We start from the raw sequence: 24,208 nt of genomic DNA, 5'->3' as shown, positions 1-24,208 counted from the left end.
CAGAAGCTAACAAGCACCTCACTTACCTTGGTTTGGTTGCATGTTCATGTTCGGTCTGGGACCATAGTTGCCCATAGGCTGTCCCTGGCTCATAGTCATCTGATTCTGCACTGGCATACTCTGTGAGGACGGCACTGAGTGATTATAGCCTCCCATTGACCCATGGCTACTAGAAGGCATGTTCATGGAACTGTTTGTCATATTGAGTTGGTTAGGTCCAGGTCCTTGCATAGGCATGTGGTTAGGTCCTTCAGAAAGAAAAACGGGGAAATGTTCAACGTTAAGTATCATAAAACAAGCAAATTAGTCCTACTGAATTATACAACTAAATAAGTTATTCAATACAACCGCACTGAAACAAAGCTAAAAGTTTGCTCATTACTTCCAAACTTAAAAAAAAAAAAAATAGTTAACAAAGTTCAGCTCTACTATGCAATACATTTTCTTTTGTTGAGCACGTGAAGCTACTAAAAGGTGTAAATTATCATATAGCTCATCTTATATCCATATCATATGTGAAACTAGTCTTTTTAGTACTTGCACAACACACCCTGGATTTTACCTGAAATGCACAAGACCAGTTTAACAGCCAGCTTGGTAGCTCTATCACAGCTGCAATTGTTACAATAGCTCTAACATTTCTGTTTATTCAAAAAACTGTACTAGACACTTTTCTGAAAATAACAGTTAATACATTACTTTTTTTCCCCCAGAAGTCAGACAGCATTGACATGGTACAAATATATGTAGACTAAAAATGGCTGAAGGCATATTTAACTTGGCTTGAACATATAATCTAGAGCCAATATGCTGTATTTATAGATTACTAGGGTGGGAGATGATGAGTGGAAGGACAGCCAATAAATTATCAGCTCACCTCTCATGCTTGCAAAGATGCAAAGGAAGAGTAGCAACCTGTTCATATACCCATGAGGCCAACATCTCTTCACCCTTTATTTCCCCTCTTCCTGACAACACAGGTTAAAATTGGATTGTTCTCTGAATTATAATCTACTCTCAATGGGTATTTTAAAAAGTGTAAGCATTACAATATCATCTGATCAGTTTACTCATTACTTTAGCTGGCACAAGTGAGCAGATACTATGACTAACATTAGTAAGAGGTGTGATTGGATATAAATGACTAGTGAAAAAGGTAAATGAAATGCAAGGACTGTGCAAATGACAAGCACCACATGAAGAGTTTACGAAGATATGTACAACAAAATCATGTGACAGAACAGGTCAACCCTAAAAAAAGACAGGTGTTAATATATACCGGGGTCACCAAGAAGATGCCATTGTTGCCAAACATGCCACATTTTTTTGTTAAGCTACAAACCCCTAAAAACCACAGAAAACAGAAGAGGAGCCTAAAAGAAACTATGCCAGTAGAGTTGTAGGAATATAATGGTTTGGTTACATATATACCCAAGCAAAAAAACCAAAAACAACACACAACCCAAAACAAAAAACAACAACAAAACAATCACAACCAAAAAAAAAGCCACACCCAAAGAAACCCTGCATGTGCCTTCAGATATAAACAGCTCCCAAGTCCCATCTTGGCTAAAGAAACAACTGCACTAATCTAGGACAGAACAAAGGCATAACTAAGGACAGAGCTCTACACAAGGTCAGAGAGGCAATACCAACTGACCCGCAAACAAAAAGATGCGGAAGAAAAAAGGATAATGATCAAGGAACACAGCTAGTAAAAGCCAACATGAAGAAACAGAGTAAGTTCAAGGATATGTTTATCATCTCATCCTTTTCAAGACACTTTACTGAAATGAACACATCAGCTTATTTTATCAAGCTGAAAAAGGTATCATACATGCAGTTCACTGCTCCTGCAAAAAAGGTGAGCAGAGACTGCATAACAAATACAGGAAAAAAAACCCCAAACACTCAGTTAACAGGATTATGATCACAACAGAGAGCTATAGATGCCTATACTGTCCCATCTTCAATTCAACACTGCCTAACTCTTTGTCAGTGAGAATGTGGAGACAGCTCAATTCCAGAAAAGTGAGATCATCTCTAGTCATGACATCAATCACCAGTGTGTTAAGTAAAACTAAGGTGAATCTCCAGACTGTAGTGCCAAGCAACTGCTAGAAGACTACTTTCTTAATTTCTTTTCTAAGAAAAGGAAGGAATACAAAAGGTTAGTACCAGAAAGTCAGGGTCTAGGAGTGGTTTCATCCCTTTCTGTTTAAAGGAAGAAATTTAATAATAGATTTCAGAGAGCTAGCCAAGCACACAATGGAGTAAGTTTTTCAAACCTGATAATGTAAGAAGCAAAACGGGGAATCCAAAAATCATTGTAAGACAGGAGTTGCAAAAAACAGACCACATTCTTGAAAAGGTTGGTTTAAACTTCATGTCTCGGGTAGCACCAAAACAAGAGAAAGCACTCAAAAAAAACCAGACACAAAGTGTCAGGCATGAATATGTGCCGGACTCAAAATCAGGTAGTTTGATACTGAGAAGCTAGAAGACAAGACCACAGTACCAAAAAACCTTGCAAATGAAAAATAGTAAGAACACACTTCACAAATTATTTTTTTTATAGTTTACCAGAATATTTTACAGGGTTCTCCTGCACATAAGGACACAACAGTTGGTTTGTTTGTGGTTTTTTTACATATGGATAAATGAAATGGAAAGAACAGAATACAAATGAAAGATGAAATGCCTATCTGCCATTAAAATAACTGCTTTAAATGCTGTACTAATTAGATTATTAGATTTGGTGGTATAATAAAGTTAGTGGAATAAGTATCTATCTTCACTATAAACAGAACTCCTTTTTCCTCTTAACCACTTATAGATAGTATCTTAGCTCTGAGAAGCTGTAAGCCAGCCTAAGTGCATCTGAGACTACACTTGCAGGAAGGAAAGATGACTTTGAGAGAACTTGCTGGTAATACACAAGCACTTGTTATTCAGAAAGGTCACCTACCAGTGCCAGGACAAAGGTCAAAGAACCCTACAGCTAGTCTCACCTTTTGCCTTTTTACATATGGTAAAACAAGTTCAAGAAATCAGGAAGACAAGTTGCCACCAGCACACCCAGTTCATATCCTTCCAAATCCAGAACCACCCTTTACTTTGCATCACATGAATTCCCAGTCAATGTAACTCTCCAGTCAGTAATTTTTTCAGGTAAAAAACATTATCTGTCACAGGTACAGATAACATTCAATTCCACCATAGGCTGAAAGAGGTCTGTCATGACTGTCTTCCGCAGTAAGAGAACAGAGACACTTGTTTGTCAGGGGATGCAATTAAGGGTCTCAGCAGCACCTGAGATCCTTTACTAATCAAGAACACAAGTACAAGAAAAATCACCCTTTGCCCTTCAGGTAACATGACAGCTTTATGGCAGAAGTTTAAAACAACTCACGCTCTGACCATCACTAGGCAGTTATTTTAATACTCCCATCAACCCTTCCACCCATACTCTGGCCTGTGCAAGTCCCTACTCAGATAAAGCCTTCCAGAAATTCTTAGCTGCTATTTTTGAGCCTGGATTTTACTTCTTCCAGGTTGGTCAATTCCAGATTGTCAACCCTGGATTCTCTGCACATTACTAACTTTATTCTTTTTGGACAGCTCATCTCTTCAGATACTTAAGGTTTTGTATCTGTCTTCTATTACAAAGCACCTATGTAACTTAGGGAATAAGTGCTGTATAAACAGAAAGCAAATGCATACGCTTAGAAATTATTACAAGTACATGTCTATGAAATACAGAAAGGCTCATATACAGGCAAACTAGCAAACACTTCAAAAAATATCATTCAACTATCCACTTAACAAGATGATTCTGCTCCTCCTTTTCCAACACCTAACTACAGAAGGATTTTAGCATGCCTTTCTGATATTAGAGATGCCCTCATCCTAATCTGTTTATCTTTACATCCTCAGAGACAACCTTAAACAGAGAAGGAAAGGAACAGACATTCGAAAAATGGAGTATGTTGGAAAAAAGGCTAAATTAAAGCTTAGCTGGAAACTGTATTTAAGTGTCTGTTGAGGTGAATACCAAAACAAACCTATTTACCTTTCATGTATTTTCATAAGAGCTCTTTTCTTATTCTATCTAATTACAAAATATGTATGTTTAAGGAGTGACTTTTCTCTCCCACGGCTCGGCAGTGAAGTTATTATGCTCACATTGTGACTCAGTAATCCTTCTCCTTGGAAAAGATCATTATAATAACAATAATATGATTACACTAGAGGGTCAAAAAGACTGATTTGAGAGGCAGTGCTAGTCTCCCTGGGAGCTGATGAATCTTAAATGGATACAAGGACTCCACAACCAGAATAGCTCTGCCCTGCTTAGGGAGCAGCATATTTGCTCCTTCCACTCCAAATGCAGACCATGACCAACATGTATGATGAAACTAACTTCTTCTCTAGGTCTTTCATTACACTTCTTACACATGGCCTCTGGAGGCTATTCAGCTATTATTCTCAGAAAAAACCATCACTATCAGGTCCATTTTATCAAGATCTGCACAGATATTACGGACTACAGCAAGCATTGTATTTTTTACTTCATATTAAGTCTCACACAGCTATTTAATGTGTTTGCCGTCATGGAGCTTGTGACCACCAAGAGATGAGTTTTCAAAGACCTTTTGACAGCAGTTTTCTTTCTTGGAAGAATCAATACCTTGAAGAGCTTTCGTATGAAAGGTTCCTCCATACAAAAAAAAAAAATGAAGGGGTCCTGAACAAAGGCAATCCTGGGAATGCAATTTTAAGCTGAAAACCAATTCACATGAAATAGGCAGTATGACTTTATGAGTGGAAATTCCGGAAAACAGCCTCTATATAAAGAAGCAAGCTTTTCCAGGGCCTACTCCATTCTGATCTGACTGCTAAAGGGAATAGTTACCCCAAAGCCAGTACCGGTAGATACAAGGTGGAATTTTTATCATCTTGTTTCACTGCTTTGCAATAAAAAGAAAAGTGCTTGGGAAGTCAGAAACAAAACAGTATGGCATAAAAACTGACTTAAAATTTACACCTAGAACAATAAACTGGAGGCCATTTCTTCACAAATCCCTTACGATTCAACACATCTTCAATAATAAAGAACACAGGATTAGCAGAAGCTGGATGACTCTGTATAAAAGCAACTTTTAAAAAAAAAAATTTACCCACATTCGAAACACACTCTTTAAGATGTATCTATTTTATTATTATCTAATTATTTAGCTACAATGATTTCACATTATCTTTTTATGGAAGGATTTGTGTTCACTCAGCCACAGGCCAATACCTTTTCCCAATAAGCTTTCTAAAGCCAGCTGTACTGCACAGTTTCAAACAGACTAAATTTAGCCAGTTCTGTTCATCAGAGGAATGCTGTGTGTCAGCTACATCAAAGCCCAAGGGCAGCCTGATAAACACTGAATACAGGTCACGTAGCTCTGTAGCTAACAAACTCTAAGAGAGCTTGTACTCGGGGGCATTCAAAGCAGTTTTGTCATCAACAATCTAGTATCCCTTGAGCCCCCATGTCGTTTCAGTTGCCAGGCAACGCTGGTGTTAATGTCTTAGAGGAGAAAAACTTACCAGGCATCTGGCCGTTCATCTGGTTCTGCATGTGTGGTGCAGGAGGGCCCCCACCTACCATACCATCTGAAGACATGTTGTGTGAGCGTGGAGGTGGGGGAGGGCCGCTCTGACTCATCCCTCCCGGACCCATAGGCATATTCTGTGTGGGTGGCTGAAAGGAGACAGTTTAGTCAAACATGAGAAGCAGTTAGTCTGACAAATATATTATATGTACATATGGTACAGCAGTTGCCTATATTGTTCAGCATGGTATGAAAGAAAGCACTGAAATGCATTTCTTGCTCGTTCCGATACGTTTAATCCCTCCCAATATTAATTTTGGCAAAAGATTGAATTATTTCAATCCATTTTACATTAAGTATGACATGCAGACAACACCACAGCACCTTCAAGCACCGCTTTAAAATAAACAAAAATACAAATCAATGCCTCATTAAAAAATTACATCTGAACAGTTTATGATTGCTGGAGTCACTCCCTCCTACAGACTCAAAAGCTTTCCTTCAAAGCAACATTTGTCGAGCAGAAAAATAACTCTTCTTTGTAACTGTCTCACATGAACAATTTGTTGCTGTTAACAGACCTTGCACCAGGACACCACAGGTACAACATGAGATTAAAGCCTCTGAATGCTCACAGACTAGCAAAAATTTGCACCTGGGTGTGGTAAAACGTTTGCGACCTCTTCCCCTCTCTCCCCCCAAGCACTGAAGGCCTAGTTCGTAATTTCATGCCAAACACCCCCTACAGACTGGAAGCACATTAGTGCTGGCCTCCAAAGGTCCAGAGACAGCTGCCTAGAAAGGATGTTTTTGGCAAATTTCCTAATGAAATTGTGAGGAAAATAACTGAATAACCTTGAGAGTTCAGAGAGGGAGAGCAAGAAAAACAATAAACACAAGGGGGAATTTTTCTACTCACAGCAATGTAAGGAGATGCAGAAATAGCTAGTAGCCAGCTTTGTTTTACTACCAAAAAACACCTGCAAGACTGTACGATCCTCCTCACACACCTCAGCTTATTCAGGGGAATAAAAAAAAAAAAAAAAAAATCATCTCTGTGAGTGTGAACACCTAAGTCTCTGGCTTTTGAGGACCCTCTAAAACACCGTAACTATCCACGCAAAACCCCTTCTGTGAGACAATTGTGTGTATATTTTTCAACATTTCTCTTCATAGAAAGGGTCTGCACCCTTGGTTCTAAGTTCCCATCTAGCCCAGCCCCCCTTATACCACCTACACATACTCATCAGGAGGTTCACAAGACAAGACATAATACAATCATTTGGAAAGCATTACGCTTTTCTACTGTAAGGCAGGACCCCTTCTTGGCCTTGGAGATATCAACATCAGGGTGACACAGAGACACCCGTATTCACTTGCCAGAGGTAGGGTAAGAACAGTACTAATTTATTTTCTCAATGTTTCTTCAAATACCTCAAGCAGTTATTTTTCCCTGCAACATTTTTAAGATGTCCTCAAGAAATCAGTGAAGGCTTTTTTTCAGCCGGAGAAAAGGAAGATGAAGGAACATACAAGCAAGTAGGCTACTTCTCTTACTAAATTCCTTTTATTCCTCCACAATGAAGAAAATGACGTTTTATAAGTAAGTTTCTTCCTCATCCTATAGCAGAAGTGGCAGAAAGCAGAAAAGGTAAGAGTGAAGGCAGTTCCACTCCCTGAACAGTGTGAGCAAAATGCTGCACCATTTTGTTTCATCTTCTTCAACCAGTGAGCAACCAAAGGAAGGCCACTTCAATCTCTTCCTTCCTTTCACCTTCAAAAGCCCACTGTCATCCTACTTTTGCACCTAACAAGTTATCTAAAACTGCTATATGGAGAAACAAACCAAAAAAGAAATCGGAGACTTCTTAATTTTTATTTAGCAAGTATGTTTTGGAATAGCAGCAAAACCAACATACTTGGTACCTCCACATGAGCAGCTAGAGCTCAGAACGTAACAGCCCCCCTCAGCAGAGAGCAAAGCCAAAAACCATCCAAGTTGGAATATTTTCAGAATTTAAATGAACTTCTTAGATTTCAAGTATAAATCATTAGTAAATCAAATGTTCCCACAACATGCTGATAATGAAAAATACTATAAAGTACTAAAAAAATATTAGATCATACCAAGGTTTCAGCTATCCTGCAGCTGTTACTGCACAAACGTGGGCATGCCCTTACACACGTAACGATGGATGAACAAACATCCGAAGTTTATTTGGGACAAAACTATATATTCCAACTCTGAAATTTATTCTGGAAGTTTTCAAAACAGCTGTTGTTTAACATTAAGACAAACACCACAGTGATCCAAAACCAGATTTGAGAGCACAAGTGTTCAAGGAATACAGAGAAAAAAAAAAGAAAAAAAAAGAAGGATTACAGAATTCTCATTGGATATAAAAACCTCCAAGAGACTTCACAAACCAAAGGGAATTGGGAGAACTGAAAGAGTAATTAAAAACAACCAAAGAGGTACTACTGGGAAGTAGTTTATCAAGAGGACCTTCTGGATATGGAAACAGCCCAAAGACCTGTATGAACCCATTTCAGATTCTTGAAAATAATGCAAGTCAGTCCAAGCTGCTAAAAAATTCAGTCTTTCATTAAAAGAAACTACCCCTAAGATGACTAGAAGTTAAGCGAACACTGTACCTCTTTTTATAAAAAAGTAGCAGGACCAATTCTAGGAATCATAAACCTGTGAGCCTTGATCCCCAAGCTACAAGTAAACTGATGAAAATAATTAACAGAATTATAAAATGCCAAGGATGATAAAAATAAAGATGAGTTAGTAAAGTGTCAATATATGGAAGTCATCTCTTTCTAATCTATTAGAAAATTTCAAAAATGTGTTAAAACTACTTAGCTGCATATTTAATACAAGAGTTGTTGAGGTGTACACATTTTCACGGATCAGAAACTGCCCTTAGTAAAGAAATAAGTAATAACCTGACAGGAAGTTCAAAGAATAAAGAAACATAGTAGAGGTCCCCTGAAAATATTTGTTAGTAAACGTCAACATCTGAAGATGTTGCAAAACTAATTACTGAAGACTGTGGATGAAAGAAGAAGTAGAATGGTGCCAGGTGAAATTCAACATGGATAGATACAGGGCAATTACACTGAATTTTGGACAACTCTTCAGAAAAGGGAAATTCCTATTGTAACTAATTCAGGAAAAAAAAATTGACCTCTCCCACAGAGTTTGGTGGAAAAAAAAAATTAAAAAATACATAAAACCTATTAATAACACCTGTGTTCACTTTCTGATTATCTTCAGTACTTGATGTACCAGAATTGAGGTATAATATGCACCAAAAAAAGGCCATGGCATTTGTGTTAATGATTCAGTGTAAAAGTTCAGTTTGAGGAAAGCAATCACAGAAGGATACCGTAGAAGCAGAAGGATTCCAAAGACAGGCGATCAGTGATGAAAGATTTGAGTGTTATCACTTGAACAAGTTGAAAGGAAAGAATAAGAGGACATGGCAGAAATATAATTTAATGTACGATACATACAAAAAGTAGATCATTCAATTTATGGTTTAACAACAACGAAAATCCCAGAAGAGTGAATAAATTGAGGAATAACATTAAACATACAAGACACCACATAAATCACATAAACCTGAGGAATTCATCAATACGAGACACTAGAACAAAGTTTAAGTAAAATTCAGAGACAATTACACATACATACATGCAATTGAAACTGTTACATTATAAAGGATATTTTAAATGTGTTACAAGCCTTCATGTCAGGATCATAAACCAACCACTACCTGACAGTATTAAAAAGAAAAAAGAGTCTCCTGCAGATATAATTATTGCCCAATGAAATTCCTCCAGAATATTTTTCTACTGGCCACAGACAGAACAAGAAAAAGATTGTTTTAAAATGGCAACTTCTCTATTTCTATCAGAATCATCCAGGCTTTCACAGGTGAAACTTCTCTTACATCTTTTTTTAATTTAAAAAAAATTATATAAAAAAATCAACAAACCAAACTAAAAACGAAACCCCACTGGGCCACTTAATCTTTTTTGTTCTTTTACAGAGGTTAACAATATTGACTATGGCCAGTAATATGCACTACGCATGATAAAGACCTTTCGAAATACAGAATGACCATGCAGTATTCAAAAGCCAAATACTAAAAGAAAAAAAAAAGATAAAGAAACTCCATGACACCCAAATGTAGTTAGGTTAACAGAACCAAAGGAAAGGCTGCTTCCCCCCTTTTGCTAGATAAGTCACAGAAAAGAAAGAAATTAAAATCATTGCTCATTTTATTCCAATTATAAGGTAGAAAGTGTTAAATATTTTACTATCAGTAAAAAGTCCATTAAAGAAATGGAAAATGTTAAGACAGAGCTTCACTTGCTAAACACTAATTTTTGGCTCACTTCCCCAAACACACAGATTACAATTTATAGCTGCTATGAGCATTTAAAATTTATCAGAGCATGAAAAAAAATAAACTATAAGCTATTTTGTCCAACTCTAGAAATCCGAACTGGAAGAAGACTGAAACTGATTGCAGTTGTAACCAAAGAGCCCACTAAATTTTAACTGACAACTTTCAGAAAAAAAAAATCCTGCTAAACCCAAAATTTATTTGAAAGCATACACTTAGAACAATAGACAAACTGCATTATTTTTTAGAGGGTTTTCTTTGAAACAGTAATTTGGATCAAATGTAAGACAGCAAACAACAAAAGATGCCATGGTGGAATTGTACACTTTCATCTATCATCTCTTCCCTGCCCTGTCATATTTTTCTTACCATCAACAGCAAGTTGAAAGATCTGTTTATGGAACATTTATTGTTATAAAAACTGAGGTGGAATACCAACTCAATCATCAACAAAATGAAAGAGACAGAAAATACTGTTAAACACATGAAAACACAGTATTGCTAATCAATACAAATAGCAATAGATATTTACTGTAGACTATCAAAAATACAATTTTCTTTAAATTCTCTCAGAGTAACAATTAGAAGCTATGTGGAACACAAACATAGAGCTTCTCTTAGAAAGATCAGAAGGCTTTTAACTCAGTATTTAATCAATTATCTTTGTTTTCAGTTCTCAAATATAATTTTCTGCAAAGCAAAATATCCCATCCCAGGAGGTACCCTGCCCTGCTAATATCACATCGCTAATAGCACAGCACCTGTCCCAGTCTCAGAGAGCAGTACTCTGCTGATAGGTGGTGATGGCACCTGCAGAGTACTTACTGAGGTGTCAGACTGGGAAATAAGATCATAAGGGAACACGTTTTTGAGATTTGAAAGAAGAGAGGTTTATTTAATTGGGTTACAACTTTTCTTCTACAAGGTGCAGGGTATTCTAGCACTGAGAGTATCTTAAATGAAAAAATAAAGAACCTACATAAAGTCTCAGCAAGGTAATATTTGGGAGTAGAGAAGATTTTTATGTGAAAAGCATTTACAAGCATGTCTAAATAGTGAAGTTAATTACAAATCTCATTGTTCTCTCACTGTTGGGAGTACCAGTTGTTACACTAGCAGTAAGGAATTCTAAATTTAGAATGGCAACCAGTTTCTAAATCTCGACTTACATCAGTATCTTCAAAAGTCTGAGAAACTCTGACTTCACATTTGAACAAAATGTTAAAATAGTGCATAATACTTAAACGCTTTTTTGAAAGAGGAAATTGGAATATTTAGTTGTTTCAAACTGCATATATCGCCGTATTAAAAATACTTCACTGTAAAAATACCTTTTAGCATCATTTTAACAACCAGAAAATTTCACCCTAAAATACTTAATGTCCACATAGCAATAGCTCTTCTAATACTTAAAAAATAGTTACACAGAACTCTCAATGCACCTAGAAATCATTTAAATCAAAAGTTAAATAATCTGATACAAATTCAGATGATTTTATTTTGAATGACTAGGAATACATTAACTGCAGATATTACCTTGGGGAACACCAAGCTATAGAAACTAGACAACTTCAGAGGTAGTCCATAACTCCCTCATAAAACGCAGTTTGTGTCTGTCCTCAAAAGCATGAGCTTTCTGTTCACAGCTGTTTACCTCCTGCCTCTTTGGCTTTTAAGGTGGTTTAATGTCTGGTCCAGTATTTACAGGTTTTGCGTGCACTTAGCAACCCAAGAGAAAAGTTTTATCTCTAATCCAGCTAGGCAGCCTTATCTAAACTCAATTAAAGCAAAAGAATCCCGCAGAACCCTGAGAGCATTTCACTGGGGAAACAGCAAAACCATACAGGCTGAAGGACCCGGCATCTACATTACCAGACTGCCTGGTACAGCTCTCGGCGAACTGCCTAGGGTCGAAATAGGTATTTATTGTGCAGATACTGTATTACAGAGAAGCAAATCACATCTTCAAGTATGAAAGAATTATACTTTAGAGCATAGTCCTAATTCAAACTGGCTGCTATTTTGACTAATTTCTAAATCAGCCACAAATAAGTAGGTTTTTTTGTGTACAGTGCACTAGCTCCCCATGTGGACACACCTGATTAGCAATACATGCAAAGTAGCTTACAGAAGTTAAAGTGATCCTCTTATTTAAACTGGAGTACACTACTGGTCTGTAAACTCACTCCAACATGCTAACAACTTAAATTCCTATATTCAGGGTGAGGAGGTGGGGTGTTGTTTTGGTTCGAGTGGGATTGGGGGTGTTGAGTTTGGTTTTTGGATTGGTTGGTTTTTTTGTGGAATTTCTGGCTGAGTAAAGGTGCCTCCAGCAGCTCTCCACTTCCCAACAGTACCCCCTTTCAGTTGTGATAACACAGCCATTTACATAGCCCTGCAGTTAATCTGAACTAATCCAGAATGAAAATATTCCCCATTCCACCTAATTAATCTGGACTGATTCTCCCAACTGTTTCATCATACAGTAACTTTAAAACATCACACAACAGAACTGCAGCTGATGAGAGTACAGCTCTGGTTATGTCAGCATAATCATTACTATCGAAGGGAAATCTTGTCAAACAACTGCCAAACTTCTTTCCAACTTTTAAAAGCCTCTCTGGAGCAAAGCAAACAACCTGGAAAAGCAATTTTTATAATGAAACCATAGCATACATGGATAAATTGATGCTACACAACCTGAAAGTTCTTTTAAAAATGCAGCACACACTCAATTTTCTTTTGCTAAAGCGGGATGACACTGTTAGCCCCAAAAGAAACGTATCGATGCAAGGACTGCTGTTGTTACAAAGATTCAACAAATAGGCTAGGGGAGAAGCAACCCACAAAACTTAAATCATTGCAAATCTGGTTGCTTTGCCTTTAAGTCTTCTAAAAAGCTTGTACTACTGACAATTTTACAGTATTTCCTCCCCATAATGAGTAGTTTTTCAGCTTCCTGATATAGGCAATGAATATGCTTTTTCATGCTCCACCCAAAAAAACCCCCATAAAAATCTGAGTAGCTATTCATAAAACTAGCTCTCTTCTGGTTAATATCCCATAACCACATTTTTACGTACAATGAACATGTAGACAGATTATTCACTGAGAGATCAGAAGTCAAGTATCGCGAAAAGCCTCAAAGAAAGAAAACAGATACAGATGATCACATGCTGGCCTTGGAGCAAAAGACAATTAAGTGATACAGGCACACTAGACCTCTCTGTAAGCACTTACACAGCTAGATCATAATGCATTGCTTTTATGACTGGTTAATGCAGTCATACCTAAGAACTAGGCTACTGAACAGCAATAAAGAATTAAATCTCATCTCAAACAGATCCATAATACTGTACAACTTCAGGAGAAGTCTTATTTCCCATTTTGTTCAAAGTGCTGAGTCTCTGAGATCGCCAACAGTGGTAACACTGAATTCTTAAGAGTAATATGGTACTACAACATGAACCTAGATGTCCCACACTCCCTGCTCTTTAATGACAAAGCCTAACTAACTAGGGGCTAGAGACTATTACCAAAGGAGGCTTACCCCATGGGTTTCTTGCTCACAAAACACAGGAAATATTTTTCACTATGCAGAATCAACACAACAAATACAAAAGGTAGAGTACAAAGGGTTGGAGGAAGGAATAATACCAGAAATTACGTAGTTCAGGGAGGATATAAGCACAAATAGATTACCTTTTTTCAGTTATGGATTTGCACTAACTTGATAGTTTCTAGTAACAGTACAGGGATTTGAAGCTTAATTTCTTTTACCCATCTCAACCACTGTGGCTCTACTTGCCTCTCATTTAAAGAGCAGCAGGCAAGTTCCTTGGAGTGTACTTGCATATAGTAGGTATAAATGCAACATCTTTCCTCCCTTTCTCAAAACATCTGCTACCTAATGTTTCTCTTTGTAAAACTTTTTAGAAATCGTGATATTTGAAAACTGTTCAACAAACATTTAATCGGAGCAATTATTCTTCAAAATCCAAGCTCCACTTGTGACTAATAGCTCACTTGCCCCTTGACAGGAAACACTCAACCATTCTTCTGCTGTTTTCTATTAGTTCAGTTTACAAATAGCTGAACTTGAATTTGGCATGGACCTGTGTTCTGAAAGGCTAATGCAGAATAATATCTGCTTTAAAACTAATTTAATCAACACACTAACATTCAATATACAGAATTAAGCCAGAGGTTTAAAGACCGATGCCAGCTGTGATCAGCAGCAAAGCAGATAACATGAACAGACTTTCTCCTATACTACCACAGGTATCAGACTTTGCCAGGCATTTGGTACATAACTGGGTAAGAATTTTATTAACTTAGGATTCCTCTTATCTTCAGTAAAAGGAATTTTATTTGCAAATTTTACTTTAAGCTATTAAAGCTGAGCCATATTTTTCTTATCTGGATTCCATTTTGGTTCTTTTTCAAGAAAACCAATATCAAGATAATTCAATTTACATACATATTTCAGACAACTTATGTTCAAAATTAAGGCTACTAAAATCAGAGTACACTGTTCAGTTCATAAGACTCTGAATTGTTTCTACAAACTAATCACATTCCAAGTGCATTAAAACGATAGATTGAACATTATCCCTTTGAAAAATACTGAAGTGTATCTAAGACCCTATGAGACTTTCCACCGATTGATTAAAACCATTCTTGCATTGAAGACTCCTATTTAGCCACCCCAACTCCACAACTTAAAAAAACCACCCCAAAACAAAACAAAAAAAACCCTTTCTCCCAGTAAGGACAAGAAAAGTTTTAGTTGCGTGCTAGTAATAATGTTTAATGGTTCTGGCTCTTGAAGCAGTTTCTTTGGAAGTAACCAGCATTTCAGTGTTTGTTGATGTTGGGTGTTCATAAAAAGGCAATCGCCACTTTACATAGACGTGGTTTGTAATTAAAATGGCACGAACTCTGTGCTAGTCTGTGTGACAAGTTTGGGAACAGCATATATTAAGGGATTTCACAAGTCCTACAAAAAAGCAATAGTTTTGAGAGAAGTATCTCACACAAGGAAAAAAAATCACTTTTAATTAATAAACTTATTAATAACCTTTTCAATATTACAAACTTAAGAAAATTTAATGCAATGTGTACATTTTTCTACAATTCAGATACAGTAAGTTTTCTTGGAAGTCACTTCCAAGAAACATACAGAGTTTAGCTTGCTACCAGAAGAAACTGGCACTTTCAATATAAAAGCAAACTGGTACATCATAGAAGTGAGTAATAATCACTAGCATTAATTTTCGTCACCTTTTTGAAATGCACACTGAAAACAAGTGCTCTGCATGCTGGCAGAAGGCAAGTTGCATTATGTAATAAAAAATCTGGGAAAAACACATCACTTTTTCTGTGTTTAAGAAAAAGAAAACAAATGTTCCAGACCTTAGTATTTGCCTGTTACAAAACTAGTGCCAAAATGGTAACACTGCAGTGCAGGACAAAAAAGTTGCCCTCTACTTCTCCCAACAGTGATAGTTATGGGTTGTTTTCTGATAAATACATAGCAAAATTAAGACATACAGGGGAAGGAAAATGTCCCAGTAGAAAAGGGGGGGGTGAGTTATATTCAGTAGTTTGCAATGACTTTTTAATGCCACTAAAACACTATCTCTCAGAAAAAAAAACAAATAAATGAAAGTCTGGGAGGAAAAGATAGCTGTTCTGTACTTTGAGATTTACCGTGTTAGAAACACAAGCACACAATACTTCACTACTAGTTTTTTGGAGGTTCTCTTGGAAGTCCCAGTAACAAACTTTACTTGCATCTTACCTCAAGTTCAAGGCAACTAATACTTTGCTCTTGCCTCTCTCAAAAGCAGCACCAATGAAAATCAAAAGAATGCAACAGTGTTGTGTTCCTCGCTGTACAAGCCCTTTTTGGGAAGCTAGCTTATCCCATATGGTGGTAGTAAACAGACAAACAGACTTTCAATTGCTGTTCAAGAAAGAGTACCTGTCATAATCTGGAAAAAGGCAGCAAAAAGCCACATCGACTTCACACGTGGACTTAGCCGCCACTCTCATCCAGCTGGAAAGACACTTCAAAATAGCCCTGCCCTTAATAATGCTGCTGTTCACGTGACTGAGAAAAGACTGGTTGACTCAAGGCCATTAACCTTGCACTTCTTTTGTCTTCTGTGAAGGAAGGTGTCTTACTCCAGAAATCATACTTTAATACTCTATACACTCCTCAGTAACAGGACCTTTGTTAAGACACTGGAGTTTCCAAGTCTCATTAGTTCTCTTCGCCCGCACCTTGCAATGTTTGCTTCATCTTTTCCTTACTTTCAGGTCCCCTTTATAGTGCAGAGAAATGCTTCTACGCTGTTGGTTCACTATACTTTTTTTTAGTATGAGATTTATCTTGTTCTCTGCAGGTAATACCATACTTTCAGAAAGGATGTGCAGTCATTTGATTAGAACAGCACATTGTACGAGATGTGGACAGAGGCACAAAAGGTGACTACAAGCATTTTTCCCCAACATGAAGCACTAAATCTCAGGAGTATTGTGAGAGGATACATCAAAGTTATTATGATGTTCAAGTCATTTTAGCTTATACCAAGAACTACAATGAACCTGATCATTTAGCTCTTTTTTTCAGTGTGAATGCTATCTTAACAGCAGGTTTTTTTTTTCAGCCTCATTTTATCACATAACTATTACTTGTTATAAAGTGCTTTAATTTGTGACATTTCTCAAGAGTATAATTACCCAGTTAAAATAAAAACAAGGTAAAATTTAAACAAAAAAGAAGCTATCCAGATTCAAGCCCTCCTAAGTTATGTGGGAAACTACTGCAATGGTAGTATCATAATTGGTGTAATTTACTATTACAATTAATAGATGTTTGCATAGACAGTATCTTGCTCCATATTTAACTGTTGCCACCCACAACCCTTGAATTTACCAGGTCTGTTCAACAGCTGACACCAAAGCATGGTGAACAGAAACATAATACTTCCAAGTCAACTTGAGCCTCCTCAGTTCTTAAACAGAAAGCCAGTAAAGGAAGTCTGAAGTAGTTTATCTTGCACTGAAAAAAGCAGTAGGTCATGTTTCCAAATTATTCTGGCTAGAATTTGTTAGGAAAACAGAATTTGAAGAATCTTTTTCTAAAAACCACAATAAAAAGTAATTTTATCTGATTGTGTTACCAGATTTCAGGCAAATCTTCAAAGATTTTACTTGGTAGGTCAGCTTTGATACCTACACTTAGGTAAGACTGAACACCTAAATTTCATCTTTTATATTATTTTTTAAGAAAAAACAAGGTTACCTTTTTATTCCCCACCTCAGTTGCCCAAAGGGGACTCCCTCCTCACCCGCAAACAAAACCACAGTATGCCATGTTCTCACTACTGTGGAATATTGCTTACATTCAAGATCAGAAACGCACTCCAGTCCCGATCTGAAAGTCTTTCCCAACCCTATCTCCCTTTTAACAAGAGAATGTCACCACATTCAACTTTAAGAACAGGGCTTTTCACCAGGGTCTAGGATAAGGTCAAATTCATCTCCAGTTGTCATCAGAACCAGGATATGAATTAAGCCTCCAAAAACGTTATTAGTTGAGTAATACACACAGTTCTCTTAAAGGTTCCTCTCCCTCCCCCTCAGCTACAAGAATGGATTTATAAAAAGAGAAGCTCTACAGGCACAACAGGTTGGACATAATGAAGCACTGCTTCTATAGTCCTCTAGATACCAACTTGAAAGGATGCTTTGCTAGTAGTAATGATTGGAGAACTCTTCTCCAGAGACCAAAGAAAAAGTAATTCAATTTCAGTTGGTGAAAACTAGTATCTAGGAATGGCTGTTTTATGGACATTCTTCTTAGCTTCATATTACAGAAATTAATCAAGACTGTATCAATTCAAGAAAATCTTATTACCAAAAAACAAAGAACTTCCTAGTGTTACTCACAATGAACTCCCCAAGATTTCTGATTAACAGAAAAAGCAAACAGACAGCAGGCTATTTTTAACATTTGTTGTATCTTTCCTTACTGCTCCATAAACAACAGAAAAGGGGGGAAAATTTGAGGCATCTTCTAAAATACAGAATTCAGGAATACAGGTTCAGAAAACTCCCAGATTTTTTTTTTAAAAGATAGCTATTATTACCCAAGAAATGCAGTATTTCAAGTTAAGCCTGTGCAACCTTATTTCTTGCCTATTATTATTATTATACACCTTAAAAAAGGGTGCTTTCCAATACAGACGAGAGGAAGAGAATGAGACTCAGATAAAGCACAGAAAAGCAGGCAAAGATTTATCCAACTTCATTCCAGAAGCAAAAGAATGGATGATATTCCAGAAAAAAAAATTAACAAGTTTTAAATCTCCCACACTCCCACCTTTCACTAACAAGAGGAAAAACAGAGTACTGCTGTAGCAGCTAAGAGCCACACCACTAGAGATCTCAGTTGAGAACAAAAAAATAAATCTAAGATTATCTATGAGGCAGGCCAGATGATCTGTACAGTGCACATTTAATTCAGAATAACAGTTTTTAGTTAGACAAGTCAGATTTTGAGCAAAACCTAAGCAGTGAGATTACTCCAAATACAGCATGAACAGACACTGCATCATGTATTCACCATACAGTACATCAGAGTCTAAATGTTTGGTTGTTACCTCAAACACTTGTTTGGTTCTGGGGGTTTTTCCCCCCCCTACAGAAACCCAAATGACATCTATTCCCTATTTTTCCACTATTTGCTACTTACTGCTGGTAGTAGGGACTGCATGTTCTGGTTGGAGTCAGCTATTGTGGCTAGGTAAACCAAGTTCGTATGCAGCATCTGCTGGTATCTATCAAGATAAACAAAAGCGAAACAGATCTTCAGTCACAAATACAGTAACATCACAATTCAGTTTAATTCTACACATGTAAAGAAAGTTACTTATGTAAAACAAGATTCAAGAGGCTTAGAAGAGTGCCATTATTAGGAATCCTAAGCCTTTTCCCCCTCACACTTACCTATTACCCAATCTTTCCCCATGTGTCCATCAAATCTGTGCCTTTATCTTCTGTACAACTTCTGTCTTGCTACGACAAATCTAAAGCTGCGCAACACTGTTCTCCCCTATTTCACTTCCTGCCCCAAAAGACATACAGAGCATGTGTGGCTGGCTGGTGTAATTTCCATCACAAACACTAGGGAAAGAGAGCTCCTTCTATTGTGTCCCCAAATACAAAATACCATAAATACATGTGAATTGTGACCCAAAACAGTGTAAACATTTAACCAAGACCCTGAGCTTTGGAAGTTTGCTATGGAATGGTTTGTCTGCTACAGAACCACATTCCAGAGTCTCAACACCTAGCCCACAGTCACAAAGATAACCTTGAAAGCAGGAACAGATTATGAATACATAACTACAGGCTTGTAAAGAGCTTAATAGAGTAACTATCCTACCATAAATGCATACCCCTAAAGCAAGAATACCTGCTATTTTTGACCCTCCTCCCCCTCCCATACTACCAGCTCTCTTAGCAAGGGACTTGAGCCATACTGTGATGTCCCATCTGCCACATGACTCCGTATTTGTCTGGTTACAAGTGTACCATGATCATCACATGCCAGAAAAGAGTAATGAGAAGATAATACTCCTTAATACTTCACTCCTTCCACAGTTCTTGGATCACTCTGATCACTCTTCAGAGACCCCACCAGACAGGAAGTCCACATGGGATATTCTGGCAAGCCAAACTTTTAGAACAAGCCTGTTTGTTCCTGGGCAAGTGGCAAGCAGATAGTTTTCAAACATGCTGTCAGAAAGAAGAAAGGTCCACTCCTACATGATTTTGAAAGGTGTGAGAAGAAAACTACCTCTTTCCCAAGGTATAATCATGATGCAGAGGAAAAAATGTTGGTTATACAGTCTCTATTTTTACAAGTGTCATCATCATGGTATCACCTTACAGTAGGCAAGTTGTACCATTTCAGTGACAGAAGTGATAGTCATATGGCAAAGAAAAAAAACCATAAACTGTAAGTGCAGTATCTGTAGCAACACTTTTCTGTTCTTCACAGCACAGTTCTCCTACAAGGTAAGCTAAACCAGGTGCTCTAGATGGAAATTCACCCAGTCCACAGTAGATTTGGATTAATGTCTTACTGAGAGCATTCAGACGTCTTTCCTTTGTTCTGATAGTCCATTATACACTGAATAAGATGGTTATTTTCATCCAGCATCTGAAACGATAAAGAAGTTTGGAGTAAGTTTCATGTTCTCTGTGGAAAGAAACTGAAGGTAAGTTTGAGTCTTGCTCCTCTTCTCAGAGTTTTTAAAAAACAACAACAAAAGAGTGGCAGTATTCCAGAAGGTTCTACTTTAACCAGTTATTCACGGAACATTCTTCTGCTCCCGTTTCCCCCCTCCAACTAGTTTTACAGCTTTCTGTTTAAGGGTTTCATATCACTATTAAAGCCACATTCATGAAGCCTCCCAAATACCTACGCTTGTTCTGCGCCAAGGTCTTAGGAAGTTTTGAAAGTTTTGCATTTCTTCATTTGATCTCTACCAAAAGTTTTACTTAAAAATTTATGACCCAAGTTTCCCTTCCCCTTCTAAAGCCTGCAACTATTCATAAATTTAATAGTAAAAGGCATTGAGATTGTTATTGATAGAAGCTAAGCTTACCAGACAGGTTTGTTTTAAGGAAATGCACTGGAAAGCTAGGCCATATTTACATCAAGAACCTCTAATTAAACTGCATTTTATAAATATTCTGTATAACGGGCAAAATAGATATGTCAATTAATATTCCGACAAAAGAGGAAGTAGCCTTAAAATCACAGGGAAAAGCACATTTCATGGCTTTCTACAAAATGCTCACAAATTCAAGGTGTTCCAAACTCCATAAACAGGAAAAAAAATAAAGCCTGGTTTCCTTGAGCTGCATATCCCCCACACTTGTGTTTTTTTAACCACTCTTCCAACACTCTGATCACACAGGAGGCAGCAGAACCACAGCTAACCTGAGCTACCAGCAAAGTTACCCAAGTCAACTGAACTAAATGGAAAATTTACTGCCAAATGGAAAATTCTGCATTGATTTACCTCTCTTCTTCCTCTCAGTGGAAAACTAGTTTAGATCCCTTTACCCAGCTGCTGAATTTCACAAAACTAATAGGATCTTAACCACCTCTGAAACAGGCTCTTTCCTTCTTCCACATATGGCTGAGACTAGCAACAATGTTCATCATGCTTCTACAAAGAAAGCACCAACCTTGTCATTGCATCACCTTCATTTCCCTAGGAATCCAAACTAAAATTCTAAAGAGGAGTGGGGGGAAAGCAGTGACTTTTTTTTTTTATTATTTTAGTCTGACTAATCCGTCTCTACTGTGAAAAGGGTATAGAACCAGGAACAGCACACAGTCCACTCATGACTCCTATCCATGGCCAAGCAGCCAAGTCTTCCTGAAGTCAAACCAGTAATTCACCAGAACTGACTAGAACAATCCCCGAGCAATTATTTTGGCTGAAACTACTGGATCTGGAAACACTGTCACTAAGCACTAAACAGAAGCAGAACTGCAGTATTCTGAGTTACTGTCTTAGCCACAGAAACTAGGCAGAACTGTAGGTGCGTGCTCTGAAAAGGATCACAAACACACTGCTACACAAACACATTTCACACGTATTGACATGAAGTTGTATAAAAATCACAGTGGCCATTTTCACCAGAAACACATAAGAAAAAATGAACTAATACCTTTGATACCAAAGTCTAATACAGCACTTGCATAGGAAGCCTTGAATCAAGGTTCTCCTCAGAATGTCTCCCACCTTCCAAAGGAAGGCAGCAGACACTTCAGGCTTAGCAGACAGGTGGACCTTGAAACTGGTAATTACATGGTTACATTCTTCACTGTAACCATGCAAGCTGGACCTCTGGTGGGTGGGAGGAAAGGAACGCTATGGGCAAGAGAAAAGCAAAGAAGAAGGAATACCACTGTCACCTAAACAAGGCTGCAGGTGATGGTTTACATAAATTTGATTGAGCAGCTACTGATAGAAAACTGAAACAGTTCTTTGAACAAGTTATAAACACCTACCATCAAAACAGAATTTGGTTTCCAGGTGGATGAAGACACCTCCAGGGCTTCTGACAGCTTACATACGCTACAAAGGATTCTTCAGCTTTAAGTATACTAGGATTTTGCCAGCACACCCCCACCAAATTAACGGCTTGTCTATATATAGCACTAGAAAAGTTTAATTGTCTGCATTCTCCATATGTACCCCAGTGACCTGAAGTCTCCACTGATTAACTTTAGGCAGCTTTCCACCCAGTGGGTATGTATTTTTCCACCTACACTTCTCAAGCACTGACTTCTGCTGCAGTACCCCATAGGTCTCCATTACAACTTTGGGGCTCTGCAACACCTACCTTGTTGAGATGCATTCTCTACTAAATCAGGTTAGCTGTATCTACCCAAAAGGCTTCTAGACACGGAGCCTGAAATCTGTTTTGATTCATGGCTATTTACCCTGATAACAGTGCAAATCTTCAGTTAAGTTTTTAAACAGCAGCAAGTTACCAATGAACCTGAACATGCACCTTTGCTTCTGCCGTTGATGATCAGAAATCCTACATACGCTTTTCTTGGGATTGCTTCAGCGAGTCAACTTGCTCCCTCCCACAACAGCTTAAATGGAGTCGTCCGGAGCAGCTGTCATTGGCTCCGACCATAACGTTGACTTTAAAAACATTTCAGGTTTAGGGGGGGAGCCTTACCACTTGGCCGACCGAGCCTGGGAGCTGTAGTCGCCGCTTACCCTGCGGAGGCAGGGCCCCACATACAGGGTTTAGCGAGAACCCGACTCAAGCCCGACTTTCAGGCACCCCTCACAGCACGGAGTTACTCGTCTCCTCCGTCTCCCCGCGGGGCCAGGCCGAGTCCTTACGGGTTAATTCACGGCCGCGGCCCCGGGAGCGCTCAGTGCAGCCGGGGCGAGGGGAGCCCTGGGACACTGGCCGCCCCCACCCCTGCGGCCCGACGCGAACGGCGCTGCCCGGCCCCGGGACCCCCGAACAACTGCCGAAGTGCAGAGAGGCAGCTCCCTGCCGGCCGCCCTCGCCAGGCCGTGTCCCGAGCGCGACGAGCGCGACCCGGCCGCACCCCCCCGCCAGGGCCTGGGCCCTCCGGGGCGCCGCCACCCCTTCCCCGCGCGGCCCGACGGCAGGAAACAGCTGCAGCCCCCGGGGCCGGGCCCGGACCCTCCTCCCTCTCCTCTCCCCCTCACCTTCTGGATGGCGGCCGGCGTGATCTCGCCCTTCCCCCGCTGCCTCGGGGCCGCGAACGCCACCGACATGTCGGGCCGCTGCCAGGAGGGTCCGCCCCCACCGCCCGCTCACGCGCCCCGCGGAACCAGCAGCGGCGGGAGGCAGCAGCGATCCGGGAAGAACGTTGCGCGCGGGGGGCGGGGACGGGTGCCCTGCGGGACGGCCCATCCCCGTCCCGCCGGGGAAGGGTTAAGGAGAACCGGCGGCTCCTCCCCCTTTCCCGCGGTGCGGGGGAGCCCCGATGAGGCCGCGGCCGCTTCCCACCGCTCCGCCAAAACAACGGGACCGAGAGTCGGCGCTGCGCCGTTTGAACACGACCTTCCCTTATCACGCGTCCTTCTCGGCGACCCCTTTCCCTTCGCGGCGTTGGTACGTTCCTGCCCAACGCGCCTCAGAGCCGGACGGGCAGCGAAGTGGTACGGCCGGCGGGGGGATGGGAGCGCTGTGGTGCGCACGTTACGGGGGACGCGCTCTGGCTGTGCCGCGCGGCGCGCTCTCCTCCCCCCTCTGCTCGCTGCCGCAGTTGGTTGCAGCCGGGCAGCGCGCTCCGGCGGGTGCGCGGGGCGGGGGGAGACACCTCCGCGAAGCGCCGGGAGGGCCCGGCGGCGGCCTGCGCTCCCCCGGCGGGGCCGCGGGGGTTCGGCGTGGCAACACGGGGCTTGTCCGTAAGGGGAGCTGGCGGTGGCGGGCCCGCTGCAAACCGTCGTGATGCTTTCGCCGTCTGCGGTGCCGCGCTGCCAGCGCCGGCAGGTGGGCGGAAAGACGCCGTGAGGAAAAAAAGCTGAAGGGGAGCGGCCGTCCGACCCCCGCTGGTGGCGTGGGGCGGCTCTGCCGGCTGACCTCGGC

General features: G+C 39.7%; 1 protein-coding gene across 3 annotated transcripts in view; it reads right to left on the bottom strand.

Annotated features, from left to right (window-relative positions):
* The window catches only part of SS18 (SS18 subunit of BAF chromatin remodeling complex), a 42,514-nt gene extending 19,013 nt beyond the window's left edge, over positions 1 to 23,501 (bottom strand). The window contains exons 1-5 of one of the 3 annotated variants that reach the window (XM_005243274.4): positions 23,323 to 23,501; positions 20,185 to 20,261; positions 18,789 to 18,873; positions 5,599 to 5,752; positions 27 to 248 (exon numbers count right to left, since the gene is read on the bottom strand). In XM_005243274.4, coding sequence (XP_005243331.1) covers positions 27 to 248; positions 5,599 to 5,752; positions 18,789 to 18,873; positions 20,185 to 20,261; positions 23,323 to 23,391 — 607 coding nt within the window. In that variant the 5' untranslated portion in view covers positions 23,392 to 23,501. The remainder of the gene's footprint in view (positions 1 to 26; positions 249 to 5,598; positions 5,753 to 18,788; positions 18,874 to 20,184; positions 20,262 to 23,322) is intronic. The other 2 variants (XM_005243276.4, XM_005243275.4) reach the window with 2 other exon arrangements.
* Positions 23,502 to 24,208: the final 707 nt, after the last annotated feature.

This window comes from Falco peregrinus, chromosome 3 (genome assembly GCF_023634155.1).
Source record: "Falco peregrinus isolate bFalPer1 chromosome 3, bFalPer1.pri, whole genome shotgun sequence".
NCBI lineage: Eukaryota > Metazoa > Chordata > Aves > Falconiformes > Falconidae > Falco > Falco peregrinus.
This window is presented reverse-complemented; position numbering and strand designations above follow the sequence as displayed.